Below are 18,777 nucleotides of genomic sequence, written 5' to 3'. Positions count from 1 at the left end.
GTGTGCAAGGATGGACCTGTGTGAACAGGAGCCATTCACACTTCTCTTACTGAGGTGTTTAAAAAGTCTGCTGGTCTGAAGCTCCCAACTACTCTGACTTAGTATTTTTAGTTATAAGGAGCTTACATCTTCCTTTACATTTTCCCAGAGCCTTTATCTATCTTCATGTATGTGAGTATTTAGAATACCTCTAATTTGTTTCTGTAATTATAACATCAGCAAGGGAGCCTTGCCACTGTTGTTGTTCTGGTACTAAATATTCCCTGGTGCTTTCCCAGAGTTAGAGTATGACTTTTTATGTTTTTATTCCTAAAGAAGAAACTAATCTCATTACTCCAAGACAAAGATGGAACCAGCAAATTTCATTGCTCTGTTTGAGCTGAGATTATAAGTGAAAGATCATTAGTAAATATTTTATTTTCTGTAGTGGTTTTGCAATTAGAGTTGAAGCCTTATGTCATGGCCATTGCTAGCATGGTACCATTCCTAATTTCAGGGGAAAGAAAGCCATCTTCGGGTTTTTTCTTCATGATGCTTCTGATTTTTAACAGGGTAAATACATAGGAACAGAGGCTGAAGTTTTTCTTACTGTAGAAGGAAATGCTGTTGCCACTGGTCTTCACTTCTGTTAACTTCAGCAGCCTCACAATTTCAACAAACAACCCTTGTTTGTTTATAAATATGTAACAGATTAATTCCTTCCTGCTGAAAGCACACTCGTGTATCCTGGCAATATTATTCCAAAGGATAGTTGTGTATTTGTAGCACAGGGTTCCTCCCAGGCTGTTTGTTACATTCCCAGCCCTAAGCTGTGTGTACATCCCTGATTTCTAATGTTAGGTGTGAATTTAAAGGCCTGGCTGATGAATATTTTGGACCAGAACGAGGTGTGCAATGTCTTGTTGACTTGATTCCCTGCAGGAGCCTGTGGAGATGCAGTGGGAATGGGGTGCAGCTACAAGAAGCCTTATTAGGAGTTTGCTTAGTGGGAAGGTTTGGCCAGAGAGGTTTGAGGGTGTCCCCAGAGGGAGGTGGAAGGCAGAGCTCTGTGCCCTGGGGAGGCTTTGGAACCCATGGGGAAGAGAGGGTTGAGGGCCCTGGGTGTGCTGTCTCAACTTGTAACTGCTGTTCCTAAAGTTAGAGATCTCCCAGGATTCAAATCAGGAGGGACCAAAGCTCTGCACCATGCCTTGCTTGTGGGCTTTGCCTCTTGCTGGGGTTTGTTTATTGTTTACTCTGCTTTTGCAGGTTAGAGAAGTGTTTGCTGTCTGTCAGGCATTTACTCACAGGGCCTGGTGATCATATTCCTGTTACCTGCATTGTTCCCTCTCACCTAAACTTTCTTTGTATTGACTTCTAGTGAAGAAAAATGTCTCTGCTGTCTTTTGTTGTTAGGGTAAAGGTATTTAGACTTTCTTTTGGGAATCTGGCTGTATACCAACATGCTTAGGAAAGAATCAGTGCCAGAACCAGTTCTGCCCAGTAATTTGGGTACATCCATGCCCAGTTTGCCAAAAAATATAAAAATTAAAGAATTTATCTGGACCCATGAGCACATCCTTCACTTTTCTGTCAGGTCAGGGACATACAAAGCAGCTCTCAACACTTCTCTTCCCCTGGTGATTGTGTCTCTTCTGGTGCAATTAATCAGTGGGCAGGTAGTGATTGTCCCAAAATAAAGACAGAGGATTTTGGGGGTAGGTCATTGCTTTGAGTTCGCCTGGTTAATTTGTTTATAGTATGACTCGACTTGGTGGTGCTGTGTCAGGTTCCATGAGGTTTTGTATGTTTTTCTTTAAATACTCAAATCATTATAGAAGATACTGGATTTGGTACTGGATGTATTATTTCTTTGTTTTTTCCAAAAGCAAGCAGGGTGTTTGGGAGTTTCATTCCTTGGTGAGGGAGCTGATGTGTTCTGGTCAGGTCTGGAGAGGCTCTCTGATCTCGTTACTGGCCTCCAGTTGTGCAGCTGTGACTTCTCGACAGAAAATACAGGGAAAAGCATCTGGATACCTTGGTGTTCTGAGTGGGAATCCTTAAAATCAGAGGGTTTTGGGAAAGCTGCAAAAGGCAGGCCTCAGAGACAGCAGAACTGCAATTAGAGCTAAGCAGTAGCCATAAGGTTTGTCAGAAGAAAAGTTATATGAGATGTAGAAAGTAAGGACAAATAGAGCAATGATCTGTGTATTAGTGTTTGGCCAGAATAACTCCCTAAGCTGCAGAAAAGCATATCTAGCAAGATATTAGGAAGTTCTAAGCTTAATAATGGAGCTCTGTGCATTGTGTTTTAATGCTTACAAGCAAGTATTGTATTTGAAATAAGCAAGCATTGTTTTAACCAAAGGTACGTGTGCTTACACTGGTTGGATTGAACTACCGTCAATACGCTTTTGCTTTGTGTGATTGGTCAAAAAATTTTAAGTGAGTTGTAACCCTGAGTTCTTTGGCTACTGCCGAGAACACGAGCTGCTGGTATCTTCCCATTGTCATAACCGTGTAATGAGAGTGATGCTGGAGAATAAACAGCTCGAGACACAGCAGTCCCACCCCATTCAGGATTTTGTGCATAAACCCCCAACCAACAATAGAGAGTGTGAGGAATCACTGCACTCAGGGCTGGGCTAAACCAGCACCTAGTTCTGTGCCCCCGTTTTGACTGAATCCTGGGGTCTGTACCCCATGTTGGCTGAATCGTGGTGTCTTTGCCCTGTTTTGGCTGAATCCCTGGGGTCTGTACCCCATTTTGGGTGAATCCCTGGGGTCTGTGCCCCCGTTTTGTTTGAACCCTGGGGTCTGTACCCCATTTTGGTTGAATCCCTGGGGTCTGTACCCCATTTTGGGTGAATCCCTGGGGTCTGTACCCTGTTTTGGCTGTGCCCCATTTTGGCTGAATCTTTGGGGTCTGTCCCTTGTTTTGACTGAATCCCTGGGGTCTGTACCCCATGTTGACTGAATCCCTGGGGTCTGTCCCCCGTTTTGACTGAATCCCGGGGTCTGTACCAAATTTGGTCTGTACCCCCCTTTTGGCTGAATCCCGGGGTCTGTACCCCCATTTTGGCTGAATCCCTGGGCTCTATACACCCATTTTGGGTGAATCCCTGGGGTCTATGCCCCTGTTTTGACTTCATCCCAGTGTCGGTACCCCGTTTTGACTGAATCCCTGGGGTCTGTACCCCATTTTGGCCGTGCCCCCATTTTGTCTGAATCCCTGGGGTCTGTGCCCCTGTTTTGGCTCAATCCTGTGGTCTCTGCCCCTATCCCGTTGTCTGTCCCCTTTGCAGGAGCCGGAGCCAGACGCTGAGCTCCGAGGCCAGCGTGGACGAGAGCGGAGTGTTCGAGAGCCTCAAGGCCGAGGCCGCCTCCCCTCAGCAGCTCTTCTCGGGCCTGGCCGGCCTCCCCGCCGCCTCCATCGCCGCCGCGCCCTTCCCGGCGGGGCTGGTGCTGGGCTCGGCGGCCGGAGGGGGAGAAGTCTTCATCCAGATGCCGGCCCCGAGGGATGAGGGTGCCGGACGGGCTGAGGGGGCCCCGTTCCACCACCGGGCCCCGGCGCATCCCTTCCAGCACGGGCACCACCGCGGCTCCTCGCTGCTGCACATGGCGGGCGGCGAGCGGCACGGGCACGGCGAGGAGGGCGCCGAGGAACAGGCCGGGACGCCGGCCCCGGCTCTCTCCGAGCTCAAAGCTGTCGTTGGGTGGCTGCAGAAGGGACTTCCCTTCATCTTGATCCTCCTGGCTAAAGTTTGTTTCCAGCACAAGCTTGGTGAGCATTCCTTAGAGTTTTTTTGAGCTGTGGTTAGAGGGATGGTTGGAGGGGATTTTTCACGCTCTGGTGTCTGATGCATCCATCCTTTTTGAGCTGTGATTATAGAGTGGTTGGGAAACTTTATCAGCTCTGATATCTGGTACATCCATCCTTTTTGAGCTGTGATTATAGAGTGGTTGGGAGGCTTTTTCAGGCTCTGATGTCTGATATATTTATCCATGTGGCAGTATCCAGATGGACTCTAGCATGAAGGGAACATACTCAAATTTATGGGATAATGCATGTGATGAATTCCCCCTACTTTCAGTCCAGGCTGTGTTCATCCAGGTCATATCCATATCTTTCTTGTCCTGACCAGGGCTGTTCCTTTCCCTGATTTCTCCCTGACATTCCTCAGGATGTTTCCAAGGCTTCTCTCTCTAGGAGAGATGGGCAGAGCTTACCCTGGTGACAGCAAAGATTTGTGTGTGGCACAGAGACTCCTGTCTTGCAGGGAGGGTGCTGGGTGTGAAATCAAGTCCAACAGCATCAGCAGTTTCTGTCTGACAGAGCCTTTCCCTGCAGGAATTGCTGTGTGCATTGGCATGGCCAGCACCTTTGCCTACGCCAACTCCACGCTCCGAGAGCAGGTGGCTCTGAAGGTGAGTCTGGCATTTTACTTTTTCATGTATGGGGATTTTTGAAGGAGTTTTGAATGAGTTAGAGACAGGACCTCTGAGGTTTTTAGATGATGCCATTTATTTTCTTATTTTCTGCATAGATAGGAAGGTTGAGTTCAGCTCATATCTTTACAGGATGTGAGAAGGTCAGAAAGTGGTTCAGAAGGTCACAAGACCCCTGGTTACCAGACCTTTTAAGGATTTATTGACTAATACAACACTGCTAACAAGCATATTTATGGTTTTGACTCAGTCCTTACGGACTTTTGTCTTATGGACTCATGCTACAGTGTAGGCTTTTTTAGCTAATCATGTTATGACACACAAACCTACAGTACTGCATTCTAAACTCCTTTACATTTGTAACTACTTTTATTTTTCCTATATCTTAAACTCTAAACTTTCCTCCACTTATTGTGTCTCTGCTTCAAACTATAAATCCGCATTCTTGCTTCTAGCACCTCAGTTTGGAAGCTTTTTCCTAGGTCTCTAAACAAATCCTGTCTTTAATTCTAAGCTTTGGCTTACAGGCCCAAAGTTCTGAGAATTCCCTGCATTTTGGATTCCAACACTTCTTTTCCCACCAAACATCATTTTCCATAGCATCTGTGTTGAACCTTTGATTGCAGTGTAGGGCTGAATGCATTTCTTTGTGCACAGATCTGTCTTCTCCTTCCTGCCTCTCCCCAGTGCTCTCCCAAAGTCTCTGTCCTGCTTTTTTGTGAAATGTGGTGTAGTAAAACAAAAAGGACAGGTCAGGGATGTTGTAATCTGCATCTCCCTCTTGCCTGGCTGTGCCTTTTCCAGCCTTTCTCTGCACCTTGGTTTTCCCATCGTGTACAGCAGAGATGCTGAAGCCTATTTGACTTATTAATGATGAGGTTTTGCTAATTAGCATTTAGATAATGCTTTGAGACGTTCAGCTGAAAGATCTCATAGATGTGTTGCTTGCTAGTAGCTTTATAATGCTCTGGGCATTAATATGCTTAGGATGTAAAGAAACCAGCAGATCTTTTCAGGCCTTCTGATCTTCTGTGTCAGAAAAACAGTTCAACAGCACTAAAAGCACAAAGCTAGACCTGCTTTTTGGTCAAAATTACAGAATGGCTGGCACAAGTGCATGCTTGTATGTGCCAGCAGCAGTGGAATCAGTGAGATCCAGCCCTGAGTGAGCAGATCAGTGGCACAGCCCAGTAACAGATTGCTGCTGCCTTGCACTGTGCACCTCTGCCCTTCCAGCAGTGTGCCCCTTGATCTGCCTGCTTTAAATCTCAGCACAGCAGGCCTGGCTGCTGAACAGCTACAGAGACCTCCTTTCTTAATAAATCAGCTCACATGAAAAATGGTGGGTGTTTTCCTCTCAGGAATAAAATTTACTCCCCAAAGTTACCAAGGGCCAAGACCCAGGACAGTGTCTTCTGCCATGCAGCTTGTCTGTAACATTCCATATATGTTGAAATGCAAAATTTCCACTTCTTTTGGCCTTTAATTATTTGTTTCATCAAAAATGAATGTTCCAGAAGCACCGTGCTTTAGGATAGCACCCAGATGTGCTGCAGGTAGTGGTGGGGTATATTTGAATTAGCTGAGCCTTCCAGTGAGTGACTTTGGGTCTTTTTATAAAACACCCCTATAAAACACCATGAATTGTCACTCCAGCCAGGTGACAGCTCAGAATTTAGGACAATACTTGGAATGGACTTTTTTAAATCTGCATTTTAAATATCAGGAGATGTTAGGTGTCCCAAGAAAGATCCTAGCTTTGAAGATGCATTCTGCAAGTAATTCTGTCATTTTCACTAGCTTATTTTGATTAATTTCCATTGAAAAGTTTACAGGAGTGAGAGGCATTTCTGCTTGTGTTGATAGATGTCTTTACCTTACAGACTATTTCTTAGTCCTGTGTAAATAAACTAATTACTGAGCACTTTGTTATATATTTGCATCCCCTGGGTTGGATTTTTCAACAAAGCTTAGCTCAAGTCTTGAGATTTTGAGCTGAAATAACTCTGCTCCTTTTCCTTGCTCAGGAGAAGAGATCAGTGCTGGTTGTCTTCTGGATCCTGGCCTTCCTCACTGGAAACACCCTGTACTTGCTTTACACATTCAGCTCTCAGCAGCTGTACAACAGGTGAGCAAAATCTGCATTGTGCAGGGTGGGAGCAGGTGATCATTGCCAGGTGGGGAAAGAAGAAAGCTTCTCCCCCACACTGTGGGAGGAACTGTGTGCCCCTAAAGGATGTGCTGTGTTTGTCACATCTTTGTGATACCTTCCAGTGCAGGAAAAGGATGTGTGTGTCACCTTACCGTGCTCCTGTCAATAAAGGACCTGAGCAGATAACTGGGCCGGGGTGATGGTGTCAGAGGAGGGTGGATTCTTTCCAAAAATGCCCTCTGAATTCCTCTGAATTCCCATTGTGACCACTGCAGCTGAACATAAGTGCAGGTCTCAGAGGCAGATGAGGAACTGACCCACTGATTTTCCTCTTCAGTTCATCCAGATTGGAGTGCAGGACAGGAGATGGAATAGCAATTTTACCCCAGTGTTCTCAGGGCACTTGGTTCTGAGGTAATTAAGATAGCCTTGCCTTTCAAATCCTGACTGAGTGAGTTCTCAAATACAGAAAGGGTTCTGCTCATGGATTTGAATCACAACTTAATATAAAACAGACAGGAATAATCACAGGTAGGAGGCAGAGAAAGGGGGAGAGCTGAGAAGGTTTGAATGTGGGGCTGAAGGGGAGAGGCCAAGCCATGGGATTGTCTGGATGGAGCTGGTGGGAGGGAGTGGAAAAGGAGGAACAGGAATGGCAGAAAGGTCTGGAAGTGAAATCTGTTTGCACACAGGGTAACAGGGTGTCTCTAAGAAGGTGGCCAAGGTTAAAAGCATGAATGGGACTAGTTCAAAATAAAGGCTAAATCATCGAAAATAAATGGATTTTAGCAATTTGGGACCATCCTACAGACAGTTTAGAGTGTGGTTTATTGCCAGTGGGCAGGCTGGGCCGCAGCTCCAGGAAAAGCCCTGTTCCTGTGAGTGCTGCAGTGCTGGCATGCTCAGGCTGCTGTATCTCTTGCTTCCCAGACCTGGGACTATTCACAAGCCAGGCTTGTCAAATTAGAAATGTCTGCTTCAGTTCTGTTTCTTTCTTTCATTTTTCATTTCCAGATTTTTTTCTTGTTTCTAGTGCATGAATAGTAGTAAAGTTTCTGATTCTGTTTCTGTTTTTAGGAGTGTAATTTTACCTGTTGTGCTGTGCCAGTGTTGTGAGTATTTTAATTTCATGTTCAGGCTTTTCGTTTTGGGTTGGTTACTTTACTTTGCTTTTTTTTTGTTTTAATTTTATTTTGGGTGTTTTTTTCTGTTCAGTTTTTGCTTTCTACCTTGAGGCTTTAGCAGGTAAATACCCTGAAGATGAATCCTGTTTTTTCAGCCTGAGAATGAGAACTAGGGTCTAGTTCTCATTATTGCTCAGGCCAGTAGCTCCTGCCTACTGCTGGGTGAAATTCTGCTGTCCCAGACTCCACTTTTTCAAACAGCAAATGTTCAGCCCAGTCAATGACATGATGTAAGGGGCATTAATTTTTGGATCTTTGGTTCAGGTAAGAATATTAACAGAGCCCAGCTCTTGCTGTGCTTCAGGCAGTGGCACTGTCAGGGCAGGACACAAAGTGTGAAGTTCTCCCCTTTCTGCTGTGGCTGGCGCAGGGTTTCCTGTGTCACCCCTTTGTTTGATGTGCCCAGTGGGTTTGGGGACTGTGCCCCTGTGGCAGAGCAGGGGCTGAGGGGGTGTTCCCTTGGCCAGGGAAGCAGGATTGTTGTGAGCAGGACTTGCCAGGACAAGCTGTGACACCCAGATCCCTCGCTGTGCACTGAGGGCACTGTCAGCACCCCAGGCAGTGGGAAAGGCAGGTTATGGACACTGCTGGCTTCCAAACACACTTTATGGGTATCTGGGTCCTGCTTTGTGACACTGGGCAAACCTGCTGACCCCTCTAGAAGTGGGCAGGAGCAAAGTCAGGAGGCCCAAAGGAGCTACAAGTCTGATTTGTGTTTTCCTCCTCTTGCCCTTGAGAACTTCCCTGAGGTTCAGGGCCCTTGCTGGGCTCTCTCCAGCCAGCAGTGCCTTCAAGGAGCTTGAGCAAACTTCTCCTCAGTGGTATTTGAGCTTTGGTGTCTCTTTCAGCCTAATATTCCTGAAACCCAACCTGGACAGGCTGGACTTCTTTGACCTGATGTGGATTGTGGGCATTGCAGACTTTGTGCTGAAGTACCTCACCATTGCCCTGAAATGCCTCGTGGTGGCCCTGCCCAAGATCATCCTCGCTGTCAAGTCGAAGGTAGGAGACTCTTCTTGAGGTACAAACCTTTGTCTTTGATAATCTGATACCTTCACCACACGTTTGCAGCATGGAATCACGGAATCAGGGAATGGTTTGGGTGGGAAGGGACCTTAAATCCCCCCCAGTGCCACCCCTGCTGTGGCAGGGACACGTCCCACTGTCCCAGGCTGCTCCAAGCCCTGTCCAACCTGACCTTGGGCACTGCCAGGGATCCACGGGCAGCCACAGCTGCTCTGGGCACCCTGTGCCAGAGCTAAGTATGGGTGTAAGAATAAAAACATTAAAATCTGTTGCTAAACCTTTGGCAGAAAGTCACCTGGGATCGAGGGGTGCTTTTTGAGCCGTCACAGACCTGAGCAAGGCTTGGTGCTACCAGCAGTGATTAAAGCCCAGGGAGGTGAGCAGTGCTTGAGGAGGAATCAGTGCTAGCAGCCAGATAATTGCTTTTCTCATTGACTTTGTCTTGTTTTCTGAGTAATCTCTGTAAATTCATATTTCTGAAGCGGGAACCTCTTCATTTTCTGGGAAGAAATTGCAAATATTTGCATCTTTGGCTTCCCACTTGGGTCAAAGAAGTAACTGGGTTAAACTGAAGCCACAAAAGGCAGCACCAGTTCTAACCATGGGAGAAAAAAAGAATTAATTAAACGCTGCACATATTTAAATGTTTATGAAACCACATGTAGACTAAGCCTAACTTGTAAAAGTTCCTCTCTCATTCCAAACACCTTTTGATGTGTTTTATTTTGCACCTCTCTCATGCTGCCTCTCCCTCCACTCAGCAGTGTCCCCGTTCTGGGGGCAGATGTGGCAGTGTGTGTTATTTGCATTCAGTAAAGAAACCCCTGGCAGCTGTGGGGATGGAAGGCACCTCCAGGTGCCAGGTACCAGCAGGAATTGCTGAAAGTCCCAGGCAGGGCACTTCAGGGGGTGTCTAAACTGGGAACAGTTTTGCTCAGCAATGACAGGGGTGGCAGGGGAGTTGAGCAGTTCGTTCCTGCACAGCAGGGCTATCTGAGATGGTTATTAATTTAATTCTGGCAATTGTCCAGCTTTTTTTTTTTTCCTCCTTCTATTATTATTATTATATTTTGGGAGATTAATGTGCTGGGTCAGAGCATAATCCAGACTGGGGAGGGAGGGAGAAGTGATGTGAATAGTCCTCCCAAGATAAATGGCAGTGTTGGAAAAGGTTCACAGCCTTTGCTTGCTTGTCTGAGAGCCATCCCAAGTACTCATTAATCCTTGTCTGGAGAGAAGAAAGAGAAGGGGTCTTTATTTGCAGCTCCAGTGAGAGGCTGGTAGGATCACATCTGTCAAGGGCCTGTAATGACTCAGAGCACAGATGCTTCATTTTTAATACCTTTTTCTGGAGAGCAATGTGTCTCACTTTTTTTGAGCCCCTTTTTGTCTGAGGATGTTGGGGATGGTCTCGCTGTCCCCTGGCACTGCTGGCACCAGCACCAGATCTGGGTTTGGTTTGGGGGTTCTGTCCCCCACTCTGCAGCCTTTAACCCAGCCAGGGATGGGATGTAACAAATGAAGATCAAACTGGGATGGGAGTGCTCCAGGAGAACCACAGGACACCATGGAAATGGTAATTGGTGATCACATAGCTGATCTCCTGCCCTGAGCCTGCTGACCCCTGGCCAGCACAGGTGAGGATTTAAATGGAACTTTTTGCTCAGTTTGAACACTTCTGGTGCAATTTATGCACATTAACCTTCACCAAAATTTTTATCAAGTTTTTTCTCTGAATACTTGCCAGATACTAAGTTATTCTCTTCCTCCCAATGTCCTCCAAGTAGGATTTCTGCCTGAAGCCCACCTTGGAGTTTATGAACTTCTGGGCAGTTGTCATTTAATGGTAACAGGCTGCTGGAGAAATACGAATTTAACTCAGCAGAGCTTGATTTTTTCAAAATGGGTATTTCTGTATAGTGAGAAGTTTTTGTGCCAGTTTAACCACTCAGAACAGCAGCCTCTTGCTCCCCTGGTAGGGAGCCTGAGGTGGAGGTTGCTGCACCCAGGGATTTAATCCTCAGCTGCTGGCAGTCAGCAGTAGATCCTAAAACTTGCCCTTGGATGGGATGTGGGGAACTTTAATCATCCTGCACTCAGCCTCTGAGCTGGCTCTTCAGATTTCCCTCATTTTGGAAGTTCAAAGGCACTTGCAATGCTAGTCTGGCTTTTCCTGCTGCTCCTTGGGATCCTGGTTTTCTCTGAATACTGCGTGGTTTTTGCTTTTATTTATCAGTCTCTGTATCTCCCTTCATTCTTGTCTGTAGACTGAACTCCCAACAATTTTTTGAGTCTTTTCTCAGAGATTGTTAATTCCAGATCTTATTATTCTCTTCTGGACTGTTTTCATTCCCTCCTTGTTTTCTAGACCATTTCTCCAGTCTGTCAAGATGAATTTGGAATATAATCCTTCTTTCCAATTGTGCTTACAGTTTAGTGTCAGCTGTACATTACTTTGTTCCATCAGGATCATCAATGACAACAGTGAACTCTGCTTTCATCAGTTGGATGCATCTTTTCATTTTGAAAGAAAACACATAAAAAATCTGGGTTAGAACACTCAGCTCCCCCCATCCAAAGTACCTGGGTCATGTTTTCCTAGAGTGGCCCATCACAGGAAGGACAATTTTTGTTGGAAGCTTCTGTGATTTGTAGCATCAGTTTATGCTTTAACTGAGAGAAAGCGAACTCAAATTGAGGAGCAGAAAAAGTTTGTCTTTGTACAGTGGGCAAAACCCATCATCATGGGTGCTGGAAGGGTGAAGCATGAGAGCTGCTTTATGGTGAGGGTACAACCAGCCAGAGTTCCCCAAGCCTGAGCAACTCAGAAATTCAGAGCAACTCCTCCAAAGAATGAGGGAAGACTGAAATTCTGACAAAATAACCCCAGAGTTTCCCAGGTTCCAAACCAGCCTGGGAGGCTGTGAGACTCCAGTCAGGCTGGAATGCAGGGAGAGAAGAGCTTGTGGATTGGAGAGAAGAGCAGGAGAAGGAAGGTCACCCCAGCATCAGACTGATCCCAGAGCTCTGGGGCGTTTCCAGAGGATCCCACCTGTGCTGGAGGTGCCCCCTCTCTGTCCCCAGGCTGTGACAGGGACACTGAGCTGGGTACAGGTTTCAGGAACAGCTGAGCTCATCATTCCTTTGGAAGGGAGGGCTTGGCTGAAGGCTCTCCATTAAAAAAGGCAAATAAGATCATTTGGTTCAATATAAAATGAATTAAAGTAAATTAAACTGCAGGAGCCATGTGGCCTGCAGAGGCTTCCATTGTTGTGCACACATCAAGGGCAGCTTTTCATTTGCACTGCTAAGGAATGACAGCTTGAGGGGGGTGGAATTCAAAATCAGGAAATAAATAATAAAAAGACACACTTGCCAAAGATTTCACTTAGGAAATCCCAGGTGCCTGCAAGCCTCCCATCCCCTCCTCATGTTGTTGTCAGCAATCTGAGCTGGAGAAGTGAGTGAAACATGGGGGGAGGGAGAAAGAAAATCAAACCACATGGGACTGTAAGAAACTGTTACCCCAAGTTCCTGCATCTGTGTCTGTATCCCTACAGGGGACAAAGATACCCTGGACATTTTAATACATCAGAAAGGCCCTAAATAAGGATTTTCTCTGCGTGGTCAGTGCAGAGCCAAGTTACAGGGGACTGCATTTTCCTCACTGCAGCTTTGAACATACTTGCTTGGTGGTTTTTACAGTTAATTGTTTTATTAGTGCTTTTTATTTTTAAAGTACCATCTCATCAAGTCTGGTCAGAGAAAACTTGGTCTGGATTTGACAGCAATTGCAAATTCTGCACTTGGACCTTGGACCAAAACCCTTCTTCAGGTGCACATCATATTTCCTGCCAGAGATGAGTACAGCTCTGCCAGGGAACCTGGCACAATAATTTCCATATTCCTTCTGAAACTGCACCTTTCTTTTGTCCTAAGGGGAAAAAAAAAGGCTCTTGGAGCATTTAAGTCCTCTAAAAATACAAAAGCAATAAAAAACTCACTGGAAGCTGGTTCATAGATGATGTTGAATAAAAAATACCCAGGCAAAGATGTTCCTGGTCCTTGTCTGTGCACTGTGGAATTTATTGTGGCTGAGGAGGTGTTCCCAGGCAGGTGACAGCCCAACCTCTCATCCCCTCTCCTCTCTGACCTTGGTCCTCTTTGGGGGAGCTCACTCCCAAACAGATTCACTCTTCATGGAGCAGCCTGAGCTTGGCTCCTCTTGAGCCACAGAACTCCAGGATGTTCTGCAAAGACTTCTCCCTGCTGCAGCTGGGACTGATGTGCTGTCCCAGAGTCAGTGTGGGCTTCATTATTTACAAAACTAAAAAACTCACTGAAGCACAAGAGCAAGTACTGAGGAGTGGGGACTCCTCTGTCCCCCTCCCTAAATTTGCTTTGCAAGTCACTGCTACTGAACTTTGTAAAAATCATTGCTCTTCAGTGCTTTCCCAGTTTAGCTTTCCAGTTTAAGACACAAAAGATGTCATTTTCAGAAGCATTGTGCACTAAAATTCTCAATTTACCCTCTAATCCCACCTTGACATTAATCCTGCATGGATTTTCACCAATATCCTCCATGCCCCAATGCTGTTTGCTGTGTAATCTGGGAATTTTCTGTTTTACTGCTCCTACCCAGCACTTGATCTGTTGGCACCATGACCTGGAATCTCAGCAGAGCCTGCTCTCCTCTGATCCAAACTGCCAGCAGGACTCCAAAGCTTTTTCAAGCATGTTTCAGAATATGCCCTAATGCTGCTGCTGGCAGCAGAACAAGTGAGACTTGGAGCTTCCCTCGAGTGCTAATCACACCTTGCAGTTGCCTCATTGCAACTTCTCTCACTTCTCCTGCCTGCTCCACTCTGATTGCACCGTGTCAGTCCTTGCTGTGCCTCTGTTCCTTGTGGGAGGCACAGCCTTATGGCAAAGGAGCTGCACACTGAGCCCTGGGAGAATTTGCATTCCCTCTGCTGCTGCAGCCTGCCCCCTGTGCTGTGTCTAGCTTGGGATTCAGTTTTTAATTACACTGCTCCATGTTATTTTTCTGTGAGACTTCTCCCCTCCATCACCACCACGCCCCAAGGATGAAGGTGAGGGATTGAAAGAAGCTCTTGCAGCAACTGGAAAGTTCACAGGAAACAAAGAGAAGAATATTCTACAAGTTCAAGTTGAGTTGCTACACTGGGGAATTAAATCCTGTCCTTTGCTTTGCCAAATAATTCCTGTGTGAGTCTAGAGAAGTCAGGTAAAGCTGCAAACTGAAGTCAGGGATTCAGGTTTTAATGGTAATGTGATCTAGAAAATGAAGTGCTTTATAAAAAGTCTAATCCCAGCACCTCAGCTTGGACACCGAAACAACCTTGCCTTGACCTTTGTCTTTGTGTGTCTCAGGTTCTCATTTAGAAAATGCAGAGAAAAGCTGTCCCTGAGGTCAGCCAGCAGCATGAACATAAAGGGGTTTTAAAAGTGTTTTTTGTAGTGCTGATGTCGTAAAGGGACTGAAGAAATTCCAGGAATGTGCTCCTCTGGGCAGAGCTCAAATGGCAGGAAAGGATCAGATGCAGATCTGCCATCAGGTAGTGAGGATGTAACAAAATACCCAGAAATTCCATGTAAAAACAGCCAGTGCAGTACAGGCTGAAACTCTGCATGTACAGGAGGCAAAGTGCAATTGTGTGAAAATGCTGATTTCCCCTGTTTCAAAAGAACTGCTTAGCTTAGAGTATAGAAATTATATTTCTGTGTGGTGAAGGAGGTTCAGAAAAATAGGAGGATGATACCCCAGTCATTGATTTGTGTTTTTAACTGAGCACTGGGGAAAAAAAAAAAAAGGAATCAAAATTTCACCATGTGGTATCTGAGGCTGATCAGCAGAGCTGCTAAAATTAGATCCCAGCACAGCCCTTCCCCACGTGTGCTAATGAAGTGTTTGATAGCAGCAGCAGCTCCCTCAGAGCAAGCAGGGCCAGCACTGCCCTCCTCACTTCTTGGGCAGGCTCAATTAACCCTTGATGGGAGCAGAGCCTTTCTGCTCCTCCTACCCCCACCCTCATCAGGAGCTGTAATTCCAGGTCATATCCTATTTAATCTCTGCAGTTCAGCTCCCACACTGCCCAGTCCTGCACAGGGCTGGCCCACCAGAAAGATTCTGCTGATCTTAGAAAGCTCTTCAACCTCTCTAAATTCCAGAGAAAATTCCCATATTTACAAAGGTTTTTCTGACATAGGAAAATTCACCTGACAGAAACAGACCTTGCTTTATTTCAAGCTGTGGTGCCAGGCACAGGAGAAATAATTATGTTTGTGCTTCATATAACACACAGTTCTAATCTTGAAGGGAAAAAAAAAGCTGATGTATTTTAGCAGAATTTTTCAGACAAAATACAGCTGAGACAAAGATTTGACTTTGAAAAGTGTAACCTAGATAGCCAAGAGATAACAGAGCTGAGCAGTGGCAGACAGGTGTGGTGTGTGTGCTTCCCACTGATGGGTGCTGTCTGCAGTAAGTTCCTGCTATCAGAAATTTACATTTTACTGCTGAAACTGTAGGGAACAATCCTCATTTTCCAAGCTTCTGGCTCAGAAGGAGGGCCTCACTTCTGCATCAGCCCTTTGTAGAATTATTTCTGATTTTCTGGCACTTTTCCTAGTTTCAAAACGGGGCTGGTGTGGTGCACTGAGATGCCTGAAGTTTTTAGTTCTCTTCAGGTGATGCTCAGCTGCCCTGCTGGAATCACTCTAAATTTACCAACATTTATGGTCAGGTGGGTGCTGCTAAGGGGGTGCAGGGAGGGATGCATCCCTTAAAACATCACTTCACTCCTGGGAGGCTGTCACCAAGTTTCTAACTGCTAAAAAATCCTGCTACGCTGCAGTTACCACTGGAAACGGGAGATAAGGGAGTTCTGGCAGCTCTGGGGAGGGTGCAGAAGTTGTGGTTGGATGCTGAAGTTTGTCACTCGATGCCACTGCCACCTCCAGAGCCTGGCTGTGCCCCGGGGCTGTGCCCAGCTTTGCTCCCAGATGGTCACTCGGGGCTTTTGGTGCTCAGAGGTTGTGTTGGAGCAGAGTTCCAGCAGGGATGCAGGATGCAGCAGGATGCAGCAGCTCTGGCTGATGCAATGGGACAGCAAGCAGTGACCTGTCCCAGCCAGCAGCAGGGATGGATGGATGGAGGGTGGGAGGGATGAGAGCAGAAAGCAAAATTCGCTGCCTTTACCTTGCTGGGAGCTTTCATCAGAGCCCCGTGGAGGGACACGGTGACAGCGTTGTCATTTCTGCCCCAGCAACACCCAAAATAAACCATGATGGCATCGAGGCAGAGGGCTGGGAGAGGCCTGAGTGCTAATTGCATAAATCGGGGCGGTCCCGAGCCCAGACTGCTGCGGGGGACTGCTGCCCGGGGCTGTGCGGGGAGGGGATGGGGATGGGGGATGGGAGAGGGGATGGGGAGGGGATGGGGTGGAAGGGGAGTGGGGATGGGGATGGGGATGGGGAAGGGATGGGGTGGGGATTGGGATGGGGATGAGGATAGAGATAGAATGGGGGGTGGAGAGGGGATGGGGCTGGAGGGGAGATGGGGATGGGGATGGGGTGGGGAGGGGACGGGATAGAAGGGAATGGGGATGGGGATAGGATGGGGATGGGGGTGAGATGCAGGGAGGATGGGGATGGAGTGGGGATGGGGAGGGGAAGAGGGGGTGGGATGGGGATGGCAATGGGATGGGATGGAAGGGGAATGGGGATGGGGAGGGGAGAGGGTGGGGATGGGGATAGAATGGGGATGGGGCTGGAGGAGGGATGGGGAGGGGATGGAAGGGGAATTAGGATGGGGATGGGGATGAGGAGGGCAGAGGGGATGGGATGGGGTGGGGATGGCAATGAGGATGGGGATAGAGATAGAATGGGGCTGGAGGGAGGATGGGGATGGGATGGGGATGGGGATGGGATGGGATGGGATGGGATGGGATGGGATGGGATGGGATGGGATGGGATGGGATGGGATGGGATGGGATGGGATGGGGAGGGGATGGGGAGGGGATGGAAGAGGAATGGGGATGGGGGTGGGATGGGAGAAGGTGGGTGGTGGAGAGAATGGTGGGGTGTGGGGGCGGAAGAGGAATGGGGATGGGGGTGGGATGGGGAGGGCAGGGAAGAGGAATGGGGATGGGGGTGGGATGGGGAGGGGATGGAAGAGGAATGGGAATGGGGATGCGATGGGGAGGGCAGGGAAGCAGCCGGTCCGATAGCAGCCGCTGGTGTGACCTCACTGGCGTCCCGGGGGACATGAGCTCATGAGCAGAGCTGTGGGGAGGATTGGATTGTCGGAGCAGCAGGATGGCCTGCGAGTGATCTCATCCAGCCCCCGGGGAAGGGCGCTGGCTGCTGCCAGCCCGGCTGCAGGACTCCATCCCCATCCCCACCTCAGCAATTAGTGATTGGCCTGCGATGACATCACTGATGACAGAGCTAACTGGGACAACACAGCAAAATTCCAGGGGAATTTCCCCTTCTCCAGGAGCTTAGCAGATAAAAGGATTTTGACAGGACAAACCCAAATCTTTCAGCCCAGATAATGTCTGCATTAAGCATCCTTCTGGGCTCCTTTGCCACCAGCTGTCCCTGCAAACAGCTGTGGGACAAAACAAACTGGGGGTGGCCCTAAATTAGACACTTATTCAGGCTTTGGTGAAGGTTGACAAAGGATGCTGCCCGTTCTTTGAGTCTCTTTTGAGAGAGAAGCATTTGAAGCAGCACACTTCCCCCTCCCCACCTTTCCTTCCTTGAGCTCTTCAGGAAGGTTTGGTCCCTTTGAGTTTTAAATGTCCTGAGGGTTTAATTTCCAGTTTTTTTGTCTGTGCACTGCCCAAGAGCCAACACCCACCTGAGGGGGAGGGGAAGGATGCTGGCAAGCATAATTAATTTGATTCTTTGGGATTACCTAAAAAGTTGTCAGGAAGACTGGGGTCACTTTACATTTAATCCCTGCACCTTCAGAAGGGCTGTAAGGTCAGAGATAAACTTGCTTTCCTTTTCTCACTAATAATAGTATCTACAGTTTACATTATATGAATCCCATATTAACCTTTGTTTTTCTGCAGCATTGTCCAGACACACAATCTGTTGCCCATCCATAACCTGCTCTAAAGTTTATAACTCCAAAATGCTGCATAGCAGATTTCATTGATTTCAGATTTCAGGTTTAAGTTGACAGTAAAAAAACCAAGTGAATATTTTGTTCAGCTTGTGTTCAGCTGAGCCCTGTGGAGGGATGAAGGGATATTTGTCCTGTCTGGGCACAGAGCTGAGGGGATGCAGAGAAAGCTGCACCTCATCAGTGTGGTCTCTGCATTATTTAACAGTGCTCTGATCAGTGAACACCAACCCTGCACAAATTAAATGTTCTTCTTTTGACTTCCTGGTAATAATCATGGTCTCACTTGCCTGGTTGTCTTGCAGGGAAAGTTTTATCTGATTATTGAGGAGCTGAGCCAGCTGTTCCGCTCGCTGGTGCCCATCCAGCTGTGGTACAAATACATCATGGGGGATGATCCCTCCAGCAGCTACTTCCTGGGCGGCATCCTCATCATCATGTACAGCCTCTGCAAGGTGAGCAGCACCTCCTCAGCATTCCCTGGCAGCTGGGCCAGGGGAGCAGCACAGCTGAAGGGACAAATGCTCCTTCTGCTTGTGGCTGTTCCTGCCCGGGAGCACTGAGTGCTTCAGCTGCCAAAGGCATTTTGCTGCCCAGCATGTGGGCACTGCAGGGCTGGGGGAGGATCTGAGCCTGCTCCCAGGGTTGCATCAGACTCATGAAGTCATTGCTGCTCTGCTCATCCCTCTCTGCAGAGGCTGCAGGAGGAGGGGAGCTGGTCCTGGGGGAGCTGCACGCCTCCAGGTGTCACACAGAACAGGCTGCAGACACTCCTGGCTGTCTCTGAGCTTTCCTCTGCCACTCTCAGCTCTGAGTGCAGCAGGGAGGGG

At 47.5% G+C, this 18,777-nt stretch overlaps 1 protein-coding gene across 2 annotated transcripts in view; it reads left to right on the top strand.

Moving 5' to 3' along the window:
• RNFT2 (ring finger protein, transmembrane 2) overlaps positions 1-18,777 on the top strand; it is a 31,060-nt gene that overhangs the window by 2,877 nt on the left and 9,406 nt on the right. For both annotated transcript variants that reach the window (XM_030959071.1, XM_030959070.1), the window contains exons 4-8: positions 3,285-3,763; positions 4,331-4,407; positions 6,456-6,556; positions 8,613-8,766; positions 18,253-18,402. In XM_030959071.1, coding sequence (XP_030814931.1) covers positions 3,285-3,763; positions 4,331-4,407; positions 6,456-6,556; positions 8,613-8,766; positions 18,253-18,402 — 961 coding nt within the window. The remainder of the gene's footprint in view (positions 1-3,284; positions 3,764-4,330; positions 4,408-6,455; positions 6,557-8,612; positions 8,767-18,252; positions 18,403-18,777) is intronic.

The sequence above is a fragment of the Camarhynchus parvulus genome, chromosome 15, assembly GCF_901933205.1.
Source record: "Camarhynchus parvulus chromosome 15, STF_HiC, whole genome shotgun sequence".
Taxonomy (NCBI): domain Eukaryota; kingdom Metazoa; phylum Chordata; class Aves; order Passeriformes; family Thraupidae; genus Camarhynchus; species Camarhynchus parvulus.
The sequence above is the reverse complement of the archived record's forward strand: the minus strand, read 5'-3'. Positions and strand labels throughout refer to the sequence as shown.